The sequence below is a fragment of the Engystomops pustulosus genome, chromosome 9, assembly GCF_040894005.1.
Source record: "Engystomops pustulosus chromosome 9, aEngPut4.maternal, whole genome shotgun sequence".
Taxonomy (NCBI): domain Eukaryota; kingdom Metazoa; phylum Chordata; class Amphibia; order Anura; family Leptodactylidae; genus Engystomops; species Engystomops pustulosus.
In genome coordinates, this window is record NC_092419.1 from 25,140,845 (window position 1) to 25,162,237 (window position 21,393).

The window sequence follows — 21,393 nt, forward strand, 5'->3', positions numbered from 1 at the left end:
TTCAATGTCACTTTTGACTTTACCAACGCCTCTTTTACAAACAACCGCAACTCCTCCAGCTTCTTCTCAGGCAAAAGACACTCCATGCGTACTGAGTCCAACTCTATACCCAAAAAACACAAAGTCGTGGCTGGGCCTTCCGTTTTGTCAACCGCCAATGGCACGACAAAACTCGCAAATGTCTCAGACAATGTGGACAACAAAACTTGACAATGAAAACTCCCTGCAGGGCCCACGCACAGAAAGTCATCTAAATACTGAATGACCACTGGACAACCAGCCAACTCATTTACAACCTACAAGGAACTAAAAGCCTCAAAAGGGTGGTTGAAGCCCCCACAGCCAGGGCACTCATGTTTGTAGGTGAAGGGTGACACCCATGTGCAATTACCCTCATTATATCTCCAACAAACCCCTTTTTTACTGATGCCTGACGGACCTCCTGACTTGGCTACATCGGGCCCCAACTGAAAGGGGGAACCTGCCACTGCTACCCCACCAAAATATGAACTCTTAATTGCCGGCTTAGACGCCGTCATCAACTGCATCCATACTGCAATATCCCTATGACCGCACTCCAATGAAAGTCGCACAGCCATTCTTTGACAAAACTGTGTGTCATAATTCAACCATAGTCTCTAACTAAACAAACCCGAGCACCACTCTGGATTCTTTTCCCCAATGACACTTACCAATATGGAGAAAGCATGTAACCAATTCCCAAAATTGCGCAGAATCGTTCCTCATCTTCCTCTTTGCGATGCTCTTTCCCCTTCTCCCAACGCACCATACTAAACCTTTCCAAAGGTAACAACGTGAAAATGTTTATATTTTCACGTTTGCAAATTTTCTCCTTCACCTCCTGTTTCAAATGACCCCCAAGTGGCTCGCCAAAGCAAATGTGTAGGTTGCTCATTGCCCCGTCCAATACCTGCAGTGACTTAGCAACGCTATCCATCTTCTCTTCCTGCACCGCAGCTCCAATCACAGCCACAACACACCTCCCGGTGCCTCCCCTGACACTGCCACCATGCTAGACAACCCGGCTGAATCCACCGTCCTCAGACTCCTCACCGCTGTCGCCGCCTCGTCCCCCGATCTGCTTGCGCATCCACGCAGTACCCCTCACCTCCTCTTGGGCCTGCACCTGGGCCAAAAACACCTCCAGTTCGGCCATCCCTATGCTAACCACCCGACAGGAAAATTATGTAAAAACAGCAAAATACGCTCACTACTAAGTTCCCCCCTTGGCAGGCCTGTACTTCCACTTCACTACAATTTGCTCTGGCCAAGAAAGATGGCGTACCCTTCCGGATTTGCCTTATCAGCCCTCTTCAATTTCCTCCCCCGAAATCAAACCCACCTATCACCTCACTTGGTGTTCCGCTCCCCAATGTTACTCCTCCCGCCATTTTCCATTTTCCAGCTAGGTCCATGATAACATAACCCTCCATCTGCAGCCATTTTATGGACAGGAATGTCTAGCCTCACTGGAGGCTTCACTTTACATATCAAGAAAGTGGAGCAGAACTATGAATACATGTATACATGTAAATTAGCTAATATTCTGCCCCCCACTTTTAAACACACATTACAAAAATCAAGAGTTAAAGGGTTCAACCCCTTTAACATTAAGCCTTTATTGAAATACATTGTAGAAGTTTAATGAATTCATAAACATTCTGAATAGAAAAGTACAAATAAAGTATTACTAATTTTTTCTACAAGTTTACTTTTACTTCCTAAGTTTCGTTACTTCTTCTTCACTTCTCCTAATTATCTCTTTTTCTCACCCTATGAGAATTCCTCCTTAGAGTCGGGAACATGTATAATTGTGAGTAAATTTTGTGCGAGAGAGAAGCATCTGCCTTTGTGTGACACCATGACGTGACTCGTGTGCATTGTATTAGATGTTTACTATTTGATCATTTCTTTTACTTGTTCCTTTACAACACAATATCAGGTAAATGACTTATTATATGTGCAGTACTTTTCATTTATAGCCGGGTGAGAACTTTTTCTTTTGGCAGCATATGCGAGAATGTGATTTCTTAACCCTTCTGCAATGGGAAAAATTTAAATCATTTTTATATTTAGTTTACCATAGAAATAATGACTTGAGAAGTTCTCATTGTTGCATTTCATCATCAGAAGACGACCTTTTACCACCTCTACAAACTCACACTCTTTACATTCTTTACTACCTGCCCCTCCACTGATGTAAGCAAAATTGTAAAAATAATGTCTGGTCCCCCTTAATTTTGCTGTAAACTTGCATCAATGCATTTTAAAAGCCATAAAATGTTTTCCCCCGCTAAGATTATTGCTCTCACCTAGTAGTGTTGGAGCTCTTCCAGACCCTGCTGCTGGCTTCCTCCCTACTCCGGACACCTCAGATGACATAAATGGATAGAGGTACAAGAAATAGGGACCTTGGAGCAACGCTGGAAAGATTCTTGGATCAAGACTTGTTCAAAATCTTCTGTCTTAAATAAATGTTAAAGACGTAAATGTTAAAGTTTATCTTTCCAGCGCGGCTCCAGGAGCCCTAGTTTTCTTATTTTTCATACCTCTGTCAGTGTGCAATGCAGACCTTTTACACAGTGTAGATGGTATTTGTATAAATCATAGTATCCAGTATCCTGCAAGCATAAAATTCTGCAGGTAAGTCTGCAAGAGTATTATTGACGCTCGGCTACTGTTGTAATATAAAATGCACTTAATTGTTTCTTTGCACTAAGCGTTTCTTAAAGGGGTATTCTCGTCTGGGCATTCACATTCAGTTTCATTAATCTGCCATATAAATACATTTCTTCAATTAGATCTTATTAAAACAGAATTTACCTGTTTGAAGATAATTTCTGATAAATGTAGTCATATGGTCCCTTAGAAGCAAGACTGTGTCCTTGGATTCGGCCACCTCTGCTGCAGGGATTTCACAAAGAAACAAAAGGTTTTTTGTATATGAAATGTCCTGGAGTTGCTGCATGTCCCACAGCCGTCCTGTGGTAATGATCGCTGAATCCACGTAGTCAAGCAAGACTCAATATTGCATGTCTGGTCACCGCTGCCAAAATGTGAGGTGGTCGTATCCGAGAAAACTTCTAAGGGACCATATGACTACATTTATGAGAAATTATCTCCGCACAGGAACATTTTCTTTAATAACATCCAATTGAAGAAATGTTTACATATGACAAATGAATTAAATTAAATGTAAGTGCCCAGATGGGAATAACCCTTTAAATTCATAAATCATAATTTTCTAATTGCAGCCTCTGTATACATTCAGATTTTTGGATCTGTGTAGCATTTGCATAAAAGAGCTTCATCTGTTCCCATCCTCCGTTCTCCATATCAATACATTTCAATGATATTCGGAGAATATGTGACGATCTTTTATTTTATCTGTTGACACTGATAGATGTTGAGTAGGAAAGAATAAGCAGTGAGTGTTACACACGGAGGGAATGGGGACATGGCCAGAGGGAGTGCAGCAGCCACCTCTACAGTGAGCCGTCTGTTGTGAGATGGGAGCAGCCAGACTTCCTGTATCACACTGAGCAGTCTGCTGTGAGATGGAAGTAGGAGGAGGCATGGTTGAACCCCCTGGTTTTCTCGTTACTTGTCGCTATATTGTACTTAGACTTTAACCTATCTGCCCTTTTGTGTGGCTTAGGTCTCATAGTTCATGTAGGTTACACAAGAAATACAATAGCCTGAATAGTACACAGCTGGGGCGAGAATAGCTTATGGGACTGATTGACACTACAGTATAAGGAAGCCAGTTTTAAAGTCTATGTAAATAAGAAGTAACAAAGCTAAAACATGGGTTAGTTGATGTGTATGTATCCTTTTATAGGAAATAAAGTCCATTTATGAATGAACCAGACAATGATAAAAGGTTTTATACTTCATGGAATCTCAGATATTCCTGAATTACATTTACTCACCTTCCTTCTGGTTCTTCTCATCTATCTCCTCGGACTTACTGGAAACGTGGCCATTGTACTCCTGGTCTGCCTTGACGTCCACCTGCACACCCCCATGTACTTCTTCTTGACCAACTTGTCCCTTATTGACATCTCCAGCTCAACTACAACTCTACACAGGATTTTTATTGCCTTTGCAACACAAAACAACAATGTTCCCCCCTTAGCCTGTATGGCCCAGTTATATATTTTCTGTTCTTTAATGAGTAATGAGCTCTCGATTTTGGCCGTCATGAGTTATGATCGCTATGTAGCCATCTGTAGGCCTCTACATTATCACACTATCATGAGTCGTAGACTCTGTGGACTGATGGCATTAGTCAGCTGGGTATTTGGGTTCATCGAAATGGTCCCAACTGTTGTCTTTGTATCACAGTTCACTTGCTACATTTCAAAGGAAATTGATCATTATTTCTGTGATGTGTTGCCCATTCGGGACATTACCTGCAGTGACACTTCACTTTTGGACCTTTACATCCTAAGTTTTGGCAACATTAATATGTCTATTTTACTTTTGCTTACTATAACTTCCTACATTTTTATCATCAAATGCATATTAAGAATAAGCTCTAGTGCTGGGAGACGTAAAGCCTTCTACACGTGTTCCTCACACATCATGGTGGTTGTCATGTTCTATTCCTCCATTTTCTTACAATACGTAGCAACAGTTTCAGGAAGCAACATGGGATCCAATGTATTCTTCTCTCTGTTTAACACGTCAGTTGTCCCCATGCTGAACCCACTGATCTACAGCTTGAAAAATAAAGATGTAAAATCTGCTCTACGACGAAAACTCAACTTCTGTGGATCCAAATAAACTTTTCTGATATTACGGTCAAAGACAAATCACAAAGAATGAGAGAGTCTTCTACTTCTGTAAAATGACATATTGGGGCAGATTTACTTACCCGGTCCATTCGCGATCCAGCGGCACGTTCTCTGCGCTGGATTCGGGTCCGGCCGGGATTCACTAAGGTAGTTCCTCCTGAAGAGCATCGGAACGCACTGGAATACACCGAGCCGGGCTGAGTGAAGGTAAGTGCAATTATTGCGACACATTTTTTTAAAAAATTGCAGCGGTTTTTCCGAATCCGTCGGGTTTTCGTTCGGCCACGCCCCCCCATTTCCGTCGCGTGCATGCCGGCGCCAATGCGCCACAATCCGATCGCGTGTGACAAAATCCCGGGGCAATTCAGGGGAAATTGGCGCAAATCGGAAACATTCGAGTAACACGTCGGCAAAACGCGAATCGGTCCCTTAGTAAATGACCCCATTATTTTGGTAGAACCAATAATCACATGAGCCATTCTTTTGAATGACACATTTCTATAAGTTTCTTCTTTTAAAATCTCTCCTGTGGTTTTTAAAATATTTAAAGGGATTTTCCAAGTTTAATCTTTTTTTTTATTTAACTCTTAAAGAGAACCTGTTATGTAAATTCACCCACCCAAAATTCACTCACCCAAGATTAAATTAAAAACTATGATTAAAAAGAATTGCCTTTATCCCTAAATGGTTCCTTTCCATGGCTGAAATATAACAACATCTATGTGTAAACTTATATGCAACTCACCTGGTGTGAGCCCACCACACTACCTGAGTCCAATGAAGCCTGTATCTTCATGGTTTACTTGCATTGTCCTGCCTCCTTGTACCTGATTGACAGTTCTCAGGGCTATGATATTCTGCTAACTCATTGGATGACATGAAACACAGCAGCCTCCATGGAGTATAGGGAGAAGTAGAAGTTAAAGGAGGCTCCTGTGATTTCATGTCATCAGATACATACATGATGTATAGTTTGCTAATGTTAGGAGGCTAAAGGACCTGTGATGATGTCACCCTGGTCACATGACATGCTGAGAAGAGGCATAATGGATGTATATTTGAGAGCAACCGGCCAAGTGGGACAAGCCTTCTCTGATGCCAGGGAATCCAATATATAAAGCTGAGTTTATGTGTGTATGTGTCTGTGTGTATGTGTGTATCTCCGCTTTGTATGTGTTTCCCAACCTTTTTATATCTGGGGACCGGCTGCACCCAAAATTTTTTACCAGGGTAACCCTCTTACCATGGTCCCTGTAAAATAAATTATTGTGCCAGCAATTAGTCCATATATAACCCCAAACCAAATAATGCCCCCTTTCCTGCAGGTGCCCTGTGAGGAAAAAAATTTGCATACCGTATATACTTGAGTATAAGCCGAGTTATTTAGCACAAAACATGTGCTGAAAAACCCTATCACGTCTATTAAAAAACAAAATGTGTACTCACCTCTTGACGTCCCCTGGTAGGTCCTCTTCCATACATTGATGGTCTGCCACACGCATCATAAGGTCAGCTGCTCGTGACATTCTAGTTTGTGCGCCGCCATTGACACACACTATGATGTCAGCAAGCGGCTTACCTCATGATGTATAAATTTACAAATTTTAGGTCCAAATAAATGCTTTATTGTCAAATTTTGATCATTCTAAATATAACTATTATATTTAAAACATGTGAGAAAATTAACGGATTAAAAAGCTTAACTAAAATGGTTTTGAATTGTTTGAAGGGTGTAGATTTATGAATGGGGTTGTATCAAATAGGATTTTATAAAAGCCTCTATAAAAAATATTTAATTTTCTTGAAAATATGGAAAATTGCAGTTAGAATTGTAACTCTATTAGTTTCCTTATTAAATAAAAAACCATTAAAAAATTATGTAATTATAAATTACCGTATATACCAGAGTATAAGCTGACCCGAGTATAAGCCGAGACCCCTAATTTTGCCACCAAAACTGGGAAAAACTATTGACTCGAGTATAAGCCGAGGGTGGGAAATGCGTTGGTCACCGCCCCCCCCCCAGTATATAGCCAACCAGCCCCCTATAGTATACAGCCAGCCCAGCCTGCCCCCTGTAGTATACAGCTTGCCCCCAGTAGTATACAGCCTGCCCTTAGTAGTATACAGCCTGCCCCCAGTAGTATACAGCTTGCCCCCAGTAGTATACAGCTTGCCCCCAGTAGTATACAGCCTGCCCCCAGTAGTATACAGTTTGCCCCCAGTAGTATACAGCCTGCCCCCAGTAGTATACAGCCTGCCCCCAGTAGTATACAGCCAGTCCCCAGTATTATACAGTTTGCTCCCAGTGGTATATAGCCTGCCCCAGTGGTATACAGCCTGCCCCCAGTGGTATACAGCCTGCCCCCAATAGTATACAGCTTGCCCCCAGTAGTATACAGCCTGCCCCCAGTAGTATACAGCTTGCCCCCAGCATAAAAAAAAAATAAACTTATATACTCACCCTCCGGTGGCCCCGATGTGCAGCGCTGCTCCCCCGAAGTCCACGCAGCTCGTCTTCAGGCTTCCGTGCCCGTCTTCTTTATTCTGCTGGGCGCCACCATTGCTCTCTCCCGGCCGGCGCCTAGTATGACGCGCCGCTGCTAAAGTCATACTAGGCGCCGCCCGGGGGAAAGACATGGCGGCGCCCAGCAGAAGAAAGAAGATGGGCGCGGAAGCCTGAAGACAAGCGGCGCGGACATCGGGGGAGCAGCGCTGCACATCGGGGCCACTGGAGGGTGAGTATATAAGTTTATTATTTTTTAATAAATCTGATATTCACTTTGGTAAGTTAAAGAGCTCTAAAGTTATCACCTCATATAGTAACACATATTTAAAAATTGGGCATAGTCTTCAAGGTAAAAATGAGCTCTCTCTGCACAGCACTCTGTCTTGGCCCTGTGTACCTTAGACCTTATACATATGCAACATCCCCCACCGGGCCTAGCCTTTTCTTGGGGGCCTGGAGGCAGGCGGGGCCCAGAATACTGGAGTGGCTGGCTAGTGTGGCCTTGGGCATGCTGTGGTCACGGTGCATGGTATGGGGACCAGAGGGCTGACCTACAGCTTGGCAGGTCTCCACCAAGAAATATGGAGGGAGAGGCTGATGCAGTGGTTTATGGGGCAATCCCTGAAGTATTTGTAGGATGAGTCCCTGGGTAATGAATGGGGAGCCCGTGATAATAAGAAGCCGTATCCAGGGATCAGATGGAAGCAACATTGTGCAAATCAACTTACAGTTCTTTATTGAACAGCAGGCAACGGTCAGAAACAGGTAACAGCAGATTCTCTATGCACGCAGCCTAATAGTAGGTGCAGGCTGGGCTGGTTCAGATGGAACTGAGTCTAAGTGGTGGAAGCTGCAGTTCTGGGCTGAAGTCTCCGGACTTGCCCTGTGTGTCAGGCAGTAGGCCTGAGGTACTAGAAGTTCCTGGGATGAATGGCTGTGGCAGCACTAAAGGTGTGCTACTCACTCTCCTTGGGATAAGACCCAACAGACCCCGTGCTCTCACTCAGCAGGTGTTTCTATACTCCCCCTGGTCAGGTGGTAGCCTGACCTGATCCCCTTCTAGTTTGTATAACAGACACATCATTGGATAATTACATACACCAGTTAACTGTCGCCTTGCCAGTCAGTATCTAAAGCTGCATTTACACTATATTTCAAGTTCTAGAAACATCCTAGAGGTTTCATTACTCCCCCTAACAGCTTCTGACCTGGAGAGGGCGCTATTTGCATATCCCCTGGTAATTGAACGAGCCAACCAAGGCTTGACTATTGACCAGATGGAAATGTAGGCTAAAGCTGGATGGCAGCATATAGCTTCCAAATGGTCCATGCACACTACAGCGTGTAGGGGTGCAAGTAATAAAGTGCACTAGTGCTTGGCTATGTGCAGTGTAGGGGAGACAAACCGCCCACAGTCCTGGCTGCAGGCACCAGGGTTGGTTTTGGAGTGAGGACCTTACAGTTAGTAGCTAACGCCCTTAAAACAACCGTTTTCTAAGAAAAGGCATAGTGTCATATCCTGTAATCCACTTCTTGCACCAAGGCCTGAAGTTTGCCCGAAGACACATCACGTAGGTGGCATAATCATAAACGTATATAATACATATTGTATACCTGCCATCTGATGGTCTTACCCTAGTGTGGGATGCCTAGGTGTCACTGCTTAGCCACCCCGGGTCTCCTATAGACCTGCGGTTTACAGAGGCCACACAAGTACAGAGCTCCGATTTGAGGCATAAGCCTGTGGTCAGGATTTCACATAAAGACAAGGACGGTCCGACAGAGTCCTATCCTCCTGGCTCCAAAGCCTATAAAAAGGTTAAATGCAAACTAACTTATAGTAACGGTTACTGTAGTTACGCAAACATTCACATTGGCTTTACCAGCCCAAAGGGTACATAGCTTGGAATGTTACATAACGTTCCATAAACCTGATAGTTTGAGTAGCAAAAATAACAATGTCCATTTCCTGAAAGAAAGGCATAATATGCAGAATAGCATTGTATCAATGAAGAATTTTTTTTAACCTGAAAGAGAAGTAAAAAAAAAGCAAGAAAAAATGTCTCTTTCCTGTAAGGGAAGGCATAAAGTGCATAAAAAAAACTTTTTTCTTAAAGTAGATCAAAAGTGACTCAGAGAGGTAGCATTACAGAGAGTCCATCCTGTGGGAACAGTCCTTGGTGAAGGAAAAAGCAGCAAAAATAATGCAAAGTATCTCCCCTGGATGTGAGGGATACAACTGGGGAGAAGATCAGCAATGTCTCTGGCTTATGGACAAGTAGAGGGGAGTCTCTGGCTCAATAAGGGTAAAGGCACAGCCCAACTGGGAGAAAAATCACCAAAACTAAATGTCCTATTTACAAGATGACAATGGGCTTCAGCCCATCAGGGTACTACACACTGTCCGAGCAGGAAGTATCGTGGTCTGGATTCCGTGGTGGTGCTGCAGCTGACTGGGGACACCCGTTGGTGATCTTGGGAACTCCAGGCTCCTTGGTGTCTTCGCTAGTTTCCTGAGGTTCAGGAGCAGGAACACTGATCTCCAGAATGTCAGCCTCACCATCTGGTTGATTGATAAGGCTTGCAGCCATGGACGGGTCTAGGAATAAATAGACTGGAGCTGGAGGCAGTGCCGTAGCTCTCTTTGCATCCTCCAAGTCTACTGGGGCTGGGTCATCTCTCCACTGATAGGAAGCCACCTGACGAGGGTCTCTTGCTGAGGGAACCTGGAAGAGGCTCATCTGCCGGACCATCTGCCACCACAGAGTAACCCTGGGATCCGGCAACATTTGCGGCTGGGAGATGTCCAGGGTGCTCCCCTGGAGCAAGCCTGGTCCATGGATAGCAATGGGGCCCACACTTAAGATCCCGGTGGATGGGGCACTTACGTGGGTGCCTGGGGAGTTGCAGCCCGGGAAGAGATGGGAGGCCAGAAGTCCTCTGGACAGTGATCGTAGAAAAGATGCTCTTTGGGGTTCGGAATCCGGGTGGCCCTTCTTGAAGGCTAAACTCGATCCACTCTCCCGGCTTGAGATTATGGAATCATACCCTTTTATGTCGAAGGCCCGTACTTGGCCTGTTGTATGGTCCCGCCGCACCTAGGCACCTTTAGTTGACCACACAGCCATGAAGCATTGGGGCTCCCGCTCTAGCTGACGCTGATCTTAGATGGCATCTTGTAGGTTCCTGTGGAGTGTCTCACCGCAGCCATGCAGCTTCTGAGGTGCTAAGTGTGGTCGTAGGGCCACAGGCATGGGCCTTGCAGGTGCGGGGACAGGAGCCCCTACCGGTGGGACATCAGCCGGGAGTTGCTGTTGAACTGTCGGAGGCAGATACCAGCTTCGGAGCAGGGGGTACGGTCACCTCCACGGTGGTTTCTTGGGGCTTTTGTGGGAGAACTCAAGCCCGGACTCTCGCCACCAGCCCGGTTGCAGGGAGAAGCAGCAGGAAATGCCCAGGCAGGGAGCCCTGTTCCGTCACTGACCGTAAGTAAGTATTAAGGATGGAGGCCCTGGTTAGTCCTCAATGAAACAGGTGCACGGCGAATGGCCGCCTGATGGGATGTACTGCCAGCACAACCACAGTTTCAAACACCTCAAAGAATTCAGGCATATGCTCCAAAGGTAATAGCCGTGGTCTCGCCATACTGAACGATTCCTGGTCACATGGTACGATACCACTGCACGTGATACGGAGGATCTCTTCTCCTGTGTTGAGCGAGAGAAGGAAGTCCTCCCACCAGGGGGTGAAGTTTGGGTGCTTCCCACCAGGGGCTGTAGCAGGCGCAATTTTCTCCTGCGCCACAGGGTTCTCATGCTTTATGTAGAAAAAAATAGGGCTAGTTGGACATAAGATTTGGTCCTCATGCAGGATGCACGCAATAAAATAACACAGTCGCTAGGGCCTTAACCCAAATGGCAGCAGGATTAGATAGCATAGTCTTTAAAACAACAGTTCAAAGTGCCAGTATAAGGCACAGAAGCATATATCCTGTTCGTGATGCCACTTGCAACATCCTCCATCGGGACCTAGCCTTTTCTTGGGGGCCTGGATGCAGATGGAGTGGCTGGCTAGTGCAGCCTTGGGCAAGCTGTGGTCATAGTGCTTGGTATGGGGACCAGAGGGCTGACCTACAGCGTGTAGGTCTCTAGCATGTGGTGTGTGCAAGACATATGGAGGGAGAGGCTAATGCAGTGGTTTCTCCCTGGGGCAATCCCTGAAGTGTTCCTGGGTGATGGATGGGGAGCCCATGATGGTAAGCAGCAGTATCCAAGGATCAGATGGAAGAAACGTGGTGTAAATCAACTTACAGTTCTTTAGTGAACAGCAGTCAACGGCCAGAAACAGGTAGAGGTATTGATTCTACAGAGGTATCAGTTTTATCATTGGTCAAGGGCTAGGTAGGATCTCCATATCCTCCAACAAATCGCATCAGTGAACAGTGTCCTATATAATGACCATTTGAGACTGTAGTATGCTTTTTCAAACTTTACTATACAAGTATTTACATCTATTCAAATTCATCTTTTATCTTCAATACATTTTCATGGCATGCAATACGTTTTTGTCTGCAGCTAGCAAGAATGGGTAATCATGTGAGTGTGCTAACATGTAGAAAAGTCAGGAGGTTCACCTCTCTTGGCGTTCAGCGGTATCTTCACACTACTCACTTGTTCGAAGACCCCAGGGCTGAGCCATAACTCTAACTGTTGGCCAGAAACAGGTAACAGCAAATTCTATATGCTGGAAAGGTCTGAAAGCTGGTTCAGATGGAACCGAGTCTAAGTGGTGGAAGCTGCAGTTCTGGGCTGAAGTCTCCAGACTTGACCTGTGTGCCAGGCAGTAGGCCTGAGGCACTAGAAGTTCATGTGATAAATGGCTGTGATAAGACCTAGCTGACCCTGTGCTTTCACCCAGCAGGGGTTTTTATACTCCCCCTGGTCAGGTGGTTGCCCCTCTCCAATCCCCTTCCGGGAATGCCTAGTTGATAGGGTAAACCACTGAAGGCTGCACTTTATATATCAAAAAAGAGGAGCAGAACTATTTACACACACATTAAATAAAACATGAGGTAAAGTGGCCAACTCCTTTAACATTAAGCCTTCATTGAAATACATTGTAGAAGTTTAATGAATTCATCAACATTCTGAATAGAAAAGTGCAAATAGAGAATAACAATTTTTTTCTACAAGTTTACTTTTGCTTCCTAAGTTTCGTTACTTCTTCTTCACTTCTCCTAATTATCTCTTTTTCTCACCCTATGAGAATTCATCCTTAGAGTCGGGAACATGTATAATTGTGAGTATCTTTTGTGCGAGAGAGAAGCATCTGCCTTTGTGTGACACCATGACGTGACTCGTGTGCATTGTGTTAGATTTTTATGATTTGATCATTTCTTTTACTTGTTCCTTTACAACACAATATCAGGTAAATGACTTATTATATGTAAAGTACTTTACTTTTAAAGCTGGGTAAGGGCTTTTTTTTGGCAGCATATACAGGAACATGATTTCTTGTAGAATGGGAAAAAATTTAATCATTTTTATATTTAGTTTACCATAGTATTAATGACTTGAGATGTTCTCATTGTTGCATTTCATCATCAGAAGACGACCTTTTATCACCTCTACAAACTCACACTCTTTACATTCTTTACTACCTGCACCTCCACTGATGTAAGCAAAATTGTAAAAATAATGTCATGTCATGTTTTTCATCCCTCTATCAATGTGCAATGCAGACCTTTTACGCAGTTTAGATGGTATTTGTATAAATCATATCCAGTATCCTGCAAACATAAAAAGCGTTTCTTAAATTCATAAATCCTCATTTTCAAATTGCAGCCTCTTCTACAGTCAGATTTTTGGATCTGTGTAGCATTTGCATAAAAGAGCTTCATCTGTTCCCATCCCCCGTTCTCCACATCAATACATTTCAATGATATTCAGAGAATATGTGATGATCTTTTCTTTTATCTGTTGACACTGATAAATGTGGAAGAGGAAAGAATAAGCAGTGAGTGTTACACACAGAGGGGATGGGAGTGCAGAGGCATTTCTACAGTGAGCTGTCTGCTGTGAGATGGGAAGGGGCTTGGCTGATGCATGGTAGAAGCCACACTTCCCTTATCACTTTGAGCAGTCTGCTGTGAGATGGGTGCATCCAGACTTTCTGTATCACACTGAGATGTCTGCTGTGAGTTTGGATTAGGAGGAGGCATGGCTGAGCCCTCTGGTTTTCTTGTTACTTGTTGCTATAGTGTACTTAGACCTTTTTGCCCTTTGGTGTGGTTTAGATCTAATAGCTCAGGTAGAAATACTATGTGTGAAATACTATGGCCTGATTACTACACAGCTACTTTTCTTCTTCTCAGCAGTAAGCCAACCTGCTATATTTTATGAGGAGGTCAAGGTGCTAGAATAACATCTAATACTGCCTGACATTACTGTATTAGGAGGAAGTAAAGATGAGCGCAACTAGCCATCACTATAATTGTCCAGGAGGGAGTCTGGCAGAACCAGAAACCCAACCGTCGGGTTCGCTCATCTCTAGGAATAAGCCTAGCTCAATTGATGTGTATGCATGTATCCTTTATAGGCAAGAAAAACAAGTCCATCTATGAATTTCATAAACCAGACAATGATAAAAGGCTTTATACTTCATGGAATCTCAGATATTCCTGAATTACATGTTTTTACCTTCTTTCTGATTCTATTCATCTATCTCCTTGGACTTGCTGGAAACTTGGCCATTGTACTCCTGGTCTGCCTTGATGTCCACCTGCACAACCCCATGTACTTCTTCTTGTCTAACTTGTCCATTATTGATATGTCCAGCTCAACTACAGCTCTGCACCGGATTTTTATTGCCTTTGCAACACAAAACAAAATTGTTTCCCCCAAGGCCTGTATGGCCGAGTTATATATTTTCTGTTCTTTAACCAGTAATGAGCTCTGTATTTTGGCCGCCATGAGTTATGATCGCTATGTAGCCATCTGTAGGCCTCTACATTATCACACTATCATGAGTCGTAGACTTTGTGGACTGATGACATTGATCAGCTGGGGATTTGGGTTCATCGAAATGGTCCCAACTGTTTTCTTTGTATCACAGTTCACTTGTTACATTTCTAAGGAAATTGATCATTATTTCTGTGATGTGTTACCCATTCGGGCCATTACCTGCAGTGACACTTCCCTTTTGGACCTTTACATCCTAAGTTTTGGCAATATTAACATATCTACTTTACTTTTGCTTACTATAACTTCCTACATTTTTATCATCAAATCTATTTTAAGAATAAGGTCCAGTGCCGGCAGAAGTAAAGCCTTCTACACGTGTTCCTCGCACATCATGGTGGTTGTCATGTTCTATTCCTCGATCTTCTTACAATACATAGCAACAGTATCTGGAAGTAACATGGGATCCAACATAATCTTCTCTCTGTTCAACACGTCTGTTGTCCCCATGCTGAACCCACTGATCTACAGTTTGAAAAATAAAGATGTAAAATCTGCTCTACGACGAAAACTTCTGTGGATCCAAATAAACTTTTCGGATACTACGGTCAAAGACAAATCACAAAGAATGAACGAGTTTTCCACTTCTGTAAAATGACATATTATTTTGGTAGAACCAGTAATCACACGAGCCATTCTTTTGAATGACACATTTCTATAAGTTTCTTCTTTTAAAATCTCTCCTGTGATTGGTTGTCAAAATATTTAAAGGGGTTATCCAAGTTCAATCCTTTTTTTAAAAAATTTAACTCTTAAAGAGAACCTGTTATGCAAATTTACCCACCCAAAATAAATATTTAATTAAAAACTATTACAAAGCATTGTCCTTATCCCTAAATGGTTCCTTTCAATGGCTGAAATGTAACAAAATCTGTTTGTAAACTTGGCGTGAGCCCAACACACTACCTGAGTCCAATGAAGCCCAAATATTCATGAGTTACTTGCATTGCCCCGACTCCTTGTTCCTGATTGACAGTTCTCAGGGCTTTGATATTCTGCTGTATGGAAGACTGAGAAAAAGCTTATTGGGCACTTAAAGTCAAGTGACCAGATGAAGCCTCCCTGGAGTATAGGGAGAAGTTGAAGTCAAAGGAGGGGGCTGTGATTTCATGTCATCAGATACATACATGATGTATAGTTTGCTAATGTAAGGAGGCTAAAGGACCCGTGATGTCACACTGGTCACATGACATGCTGAGAAGAGGCATAATGCATGGGAATATAAGAGGGACCGGCCGAGTGGGACAAGCCTTCACTGATGCCAGGGAATCCAATATATAAAGCTGAGTGTATGTGTCTGTGTGTATGTATGTATATATTGTGTATGTAAATTAATCAGTGTTCCACATAATGCGCCATTTACTGCAGCCCCAGGTTTAAAATGCCCCCTTTCCTGCAGCTGCCCTTTTTTCTGTATTCCCCTGTTAATATTTCAAAAGATGGCTACAGAAAAAATTATTGTACCCCTTTTTCTATAGCAGCCCCCACACACCTATAATGTCTTTGGGCTTTTCACTGAGAGGAAAAAAAAATACATACTGTATACACCCGAGTATAAGCCGAGTTATTCAGCATAAAAAATGAGCTGAAAAACCCTAACTCGGCTTATCCTCGAGTCTATTAAAAACCACCTTCCGACGTCCCCCTCTGGCAGTTCCTCTTCTATATATCGATGCTCCGGCATCGACTCCATGTTGGCATGTGGTCTGCCGCACGAATCATGAGGTTAGCCGCTCGGAGACATTCTAGTGTGTGCGCCAGCATCGGCACATACTATGATGTCAGCGAGTGGCTGACGTCATGGTGCGTGTGATGGACCACATGGGGACATGGAGTCAATGTCGGAGCATCGATGTATAGAAAAGGAACTGCCGGAGGGATGTCAGAAGTTGAGTACACATTTTTTTTTTTATAGGCTGGGTATACCTCAAAGAGGAGCTACAGGCTATATACTGCAGGGGGGCCGGTGCTGCTACATACTGCGGGGGGCAGGTGCTGCTATATACTGGGGGGGGGGGGCAGGTGCTAATGGCTATATACTAGGGGCAGGGGAAGCAGGCTATATGCTGGAGGTTCAGGGGCTGCAGGCTATACTGTATATCCACTATGAATTGCATTTTGTTGTGCAGAAAACAAGCCCACACACACTTTAAATAGAAAAATTATAGATTTTTGAAGGCGGAGAGTGAAAAATGAACGAAAAAGGGCCTGGTCATTAGGGTTAAGCTGACGTTTTTGTTTTATTTGTACATGTTAAAAAATGTAAAGCTTGCTCTGGCCAATAACACAACATAATTTCCAGAAACATCTGGCAGGGACATATATATGACCTGATGGGAAATATAGAAAGAATCTCTTCAAAGGTTATGGTTAGAGATGAACACCCAATGTACTTCATACATATTATAGATCCATTCTTTACCATCCTCATCTCTGGAAAATAAATAAATGGAATATTTGTGGCCTAAAATGTTCACTATACCCATACTAATTTCTTTGAGAGGGGGGGTGGGGTTATTGTTCTGGTATCTCTGAGGCTCTATAAATGTGACATAACACCCAAAATCCAAATCCAATGCAGCGTTCTATAAAAGAAATTTAAAGGGGTTGTCCAGAGGTTGAAAAACATGGAGGCTTTCTTCCAAAAACAGTGCCACACCTGACCATGTTTCGTGCTGGTATTGCAGCTCAGCAGCATAGAGATGAATGGAGTGGAGTTGCAATACCAGCATAAACCATAGTCAGGAGTGGCGCTGTTGTTAGAAGAAAGCAGCCATGTTTTTCAACCTCTGGACAACTCCTTAAATTTTTCCCTTACTCAAGTCAAAATGAATTAAGTTACATGAAACGTCTGTGGTGTTAAAATGCTCACTATGTCTCCTGATAAATTTGTCAAGGGGCGTAGTTTCCAAAATGTGTGTGGGGAGGGGGGTTTGACTATTCTGGTATCTCAAAAAAAGAGTTTGGACCAGTACACTGTACTGGAGGGACACACAACGACATCAGGGCAGGGTTAGCGGGAAAAACGGAATTTACAATCACAGAATCTAAAACCTCATATCTTGTCAGTACAAAGTATACTGACAAGTACATCATATCAATAACACTGAGGGCTCATGCTAGTAAATCACGTAGCATTATCACAACCTGTGTTCTATACTGCAAATAGTAGATGTTAATGATTCCTTTGATAGAAAGAAAGTAACAATCATTTACATGGGCAACATGGGAAGTAAAGAAAGTGCTTAGTGCATATCCTCGATTGCTGTATCATCCCATAGCTTTACAGTGCCAAAAAGAAATGTTAATCAGCTTTCTATATGTGCAATATATAACACCATAAAGGAGCACTTAGTGTATATTACCTGCACTCCGCAAGCGCCTGCCTCTTCCCGAATGACTGACACCCCGACGCGCGTTTCGGTACGCTGCCTTTGTCTGCCCAGGAATTGTCTGACCATAGATTTACGGTCAGATCCGGGAACAACCAAAATTATAAACACCAGGACTGATAGAGACAGTTTGGAATTATATCTTTGAAATGCTGTATTGTTTTGGGGGGCTGGTCAAAAATTGTAAAGGGTACAATATGTGATGAAAAGGAGTAGCCGTTGGCCCTGTGTGCCTCAGACCTGGTACATACTTCCCATGCTGCTACAAATTCCTGAATATCACGTGACTACATGGGCCACTAGTACGTGAACGCTTCCTACAATTGTCCTGCCAGGACCTTATGAAAGTATTCATGAATATAAGATTAACCCCTTAATGACTACCGTATCAGCTTTATACGGCGGTCATTAAGGATACTTCTTCTGACGCGACGCCTTTCTACGGCCCAGACCCGTCACTACCACCCGGGATCCCGGGTGTTTAACCCCTTAACCCCAGTTACACATAAAATGCAAATAAAGTATATAAAACACAAAAACACGTGCATATTTGGTATCACCGCGTTCATATCACTCTGTACAATAAATCTAAATCAATATTGAACCCGCTCGGTGAACGACGTAAAAAAACAACTTCCCGTAATATACAATTTTTCATCAAACAACAATGTTCTAAAAAGTGATAAAAAAAAGTTACGTTCCCTAATATGATACAACTGAAAAGAACAACTCTTTTCGCAAAAAATAAGCCCTCAACCAGATCTGACAACAGAAAAATACAGAAGTTATGGCCCTGAAAAGTTGTCAATAGTAAAAACAATGCAATTTTCTCCAATATTGGTTTTGCTCAGGAAAATTGAGCAAAGATAAGAAAAACTATGTAAATCACCACAATCATAGTGAACCAGAGACTAAAGATAAAATATAATTTTTACGTTACAGTGAGCGGGGGAAAAAATTCCAAATTCCCAAATGAATTATCTATACTTTGTATCTCATCCCATAAATAATAAGCCCTCATACGTTCGCAATACCAAAAAAAAAAATTTTATAGGTCGTACAATGTGACAATACAAATCTGCTGTGAATGGCGCCTCCTTTCATTCTATACTCGGCAGTTTAATACCACATATGGCATATCAGTACACTCGGGAGGAATTGGGCATCAAAAGTTGCAGTGCGTTTCATCATTTAATTTATTCTGAAACAGTCAGTTTTTGCCTAAATGAATATATTTTCCAAAAAAATTCTAAAGTTTCTAAATTGCATATTGTTTTAACACATGTGAAACACTTAAAGGGTTAATAGACTCAATAGAAGTTGTTTTACATATGTTGAGGGGTCACGTTTCTATAGTGGGGTAATTTATGGGGTTTTACTATTATTTAGGCCTCTCAAAGTCACTTGAAAGCTGAGTTGTCCCTCATAATGTTTTGGCAATTTTCATGAAAATGAGAAAAATCACACCTAACGTTCTGCGCCTCATAACATCCTAAAAAAATGAGAGGATGCATAAAATATCATCCTAATATAAAGCAGACATTCCGTAAATGTTAATTATTAAGCTTTTAGGGTAGTTTTACTTCCTGTCTGGAAAGCAGAACATTTCAAACTTGGAAAATGAAGACTTTTTTACAAACTTTTGCCAAATTTTCACTTTTTTTCAGAATTAAATTTTATAACTAACATGAAGTACAATGTGTCACGAGAAAACAACCTCAAAATCACCTGGATATGTTAAAGTGTTCCGAAGTTATAACCAATTATCGTGAGACATGTCAAATTTGAAAAATCGAGTCTGGTCATTGAGCTGAAAACTAGTGTCGGTGATAAGGGGTTAAGGTCCAGGCAGGGTGATTGTTTATAGACAGACAGAGATCACATGACCCTCCATCTGCAGCCATTTTATGGACAGGAATGTCTGGCTGAGGTAACAGGAGGCTTCACTTTACATATAAAGAAAGAGGTGCAGAACTACTTACACACACATTACACAAATCATGAGGTAAAGTGGCCAACCCCTTTAACATTAAGCCTTCATTGAAATACATTGTAGAAGTTTAATGAATTCGTCAACATTCTGAATAGAAAAGTGCAAATAGAGAATAACAATTTTTTTCTACAAGTTTACTTTTGCTTCCTAAGTTTCATTACTTCTTCACTTCTCCTAATTATCTCTTTTTCTCACCCTATGAGAATTCATCCTTAGAGTCGGGAACATGTATAATTGTGCGAGAGAGAAGCATCTGCCTTTGTGTGACACCATGACGTGACTCGTGTGCATTGTATTGGATGTTTACTATTTGATCATTTCTTTTACTTGCTCCTTTACAACACAATATCAGGTAAATGACTTATTATATGTACAGTGCTTTACTTTTATAGCTGGATGAGGGATTTTTCTTTTGGCAGCATATACGAGAATGTGATTTCTTAACTCTTCTGCAATGGGAAAAATTTAAATCATTTTTATATTTAGTTTACCATAGAAATAATGACTTGAGAAGTTCTCATTGTTGCATTTCATCATCAGAAGACGACCTTTTACCACCTCTACAAACTCACACTCTTTACATTCTTTACTACCTGCATCTCCACTGATGTAAGCAAAATTGTAAAAATAATGTCTGGTCCCCCTTAATATTGCTGTAATCTTGAATCAATGTATTTTAAAAGCCATAAAATGTTTTCCTCCACTAAGATTATTGCTCTCACCTAGTAGTGTTGGAGCTCTTCCAGACCCTGCTGCTGGCTTCCTCCATAGTACGGACACCTCAGATAACGTAAATGGATAGAGGGACCTTGGAGCAACGCTAGAAAGATTCTTGGATCAAGGCTTTGTTCAAAATCTTCCGTCTTTATTAACTTTATCAAGACGTAAATGTTAAAGCTTATCTTTCCAGCGCGGCTCGAGGATCCCCATTTTTCTTATTTTTCATACCTCTATCAATGTGCAATGCAGACCTTTTACGCAGCATGTAGATGGTATTTGTGTGGATCATATCCGGTAAGGTAAGTCTGTGGCAAATTTGTAAAAGTTACGGATGTAAAATAAGTTGCACTTACCTGTATATTCTTGTTACCTGAGTTTTTGCTGAAAAACCCAACCCAGGGCTTATATACAAGTGTATAAAAGTAAATAATCTTACACACTCACCTTTCCTGATGCTCCGGGCGGCTCCTCTTCCTTCTTCTTTTCACTGGAAAAAGAGCGAGCAGAGATGTGTCCGTGCACTCTGCTTGACAGTGCACACTATGATGTGCCGCTGTTGCTGGTGATGATGTCATAGTGTGCGCTGACGGGCAGAGCACATCTACGCGTCTCTGCCCGATCTGTTAAATGCGAAGAGAAGAAGGAAGAGGAGCCACTCGGTGCATTAGGAAGCGCCTAAGTAGTGCCAGCAGTTTGTAAGTTTATATATATTTATACACCTTTGGACTGCAGAGCACTTCATCGGTAGGAGGGGGCTGGAAGCAGAGCACGTCTTCATTAGGGGGACTGCAGGACATTTCATCAGTGGGGTAAGGGTTGGTTGCATGACATTTCATCATTACGGGGGACTGGCTGTAGGGCATTTCGTCATTAGGGGCTGCAGAATCATTGCACTGCATTTCATTATTAGGGGGCTGTATCGGCATTTCATTACTGGGGG

The 21,393-nt window shown here is 42.6% G+C and overlaps 2 protein-coding genes across 2 annotated transcripts; both read left to right on the forward strand.

Moving 5' to 3' along the window:
- Positions 1 to 3,894: 3,894 nt before the first annotated feature.
- LOC140076415 (olfactory receptor 6C74-like) lies at positions 3,895 to 4,809 on the forward strand. The gene has a single exon (XM_072122944.1). The coding sequence runs from the start codon at positions 3,895 to 3,897 to the stop codon at positions 4,807 to 4,809; it is 915 nt and encodes a 304-aa protein (XP_071979045.1).
- A 9,159-nt stretch (positions 4,810 to 13,968) lies between these two features.
- On the forward strand, positions 13,969 to 14,946 carry LOC140076416 (olfactory receptor 6C74-like). Its single transcript, XM_072122945.1, has one exon. It carries the CDS (start codon positions 13,969 to 13,971, stop codon positions 14,944 to 14,946), a length of 978 nt encoding a protein of 325 aa, XP_071979046.1.
- The last annotated feature ends 6,447 nt before the right edge of the window (positions 14,947 to 21,393 follow it).

Excerpts from the sequence above, each read along its gene's own strand:
- LOC140076416 (XM_072122945.1), top strand. The coding sequence starts at position 13,969 with ATGATAAAAGGCTTTATACTTCATGGAATCTCAGATATTCCTGAATTA.
- LOC140076415 (XM_072122944.1), top strand. The coding sequence starts at position 3,895 with ATGATAAAAGGTTTTATACTTCATGGAATCTCAGATATTCCTGAATTA.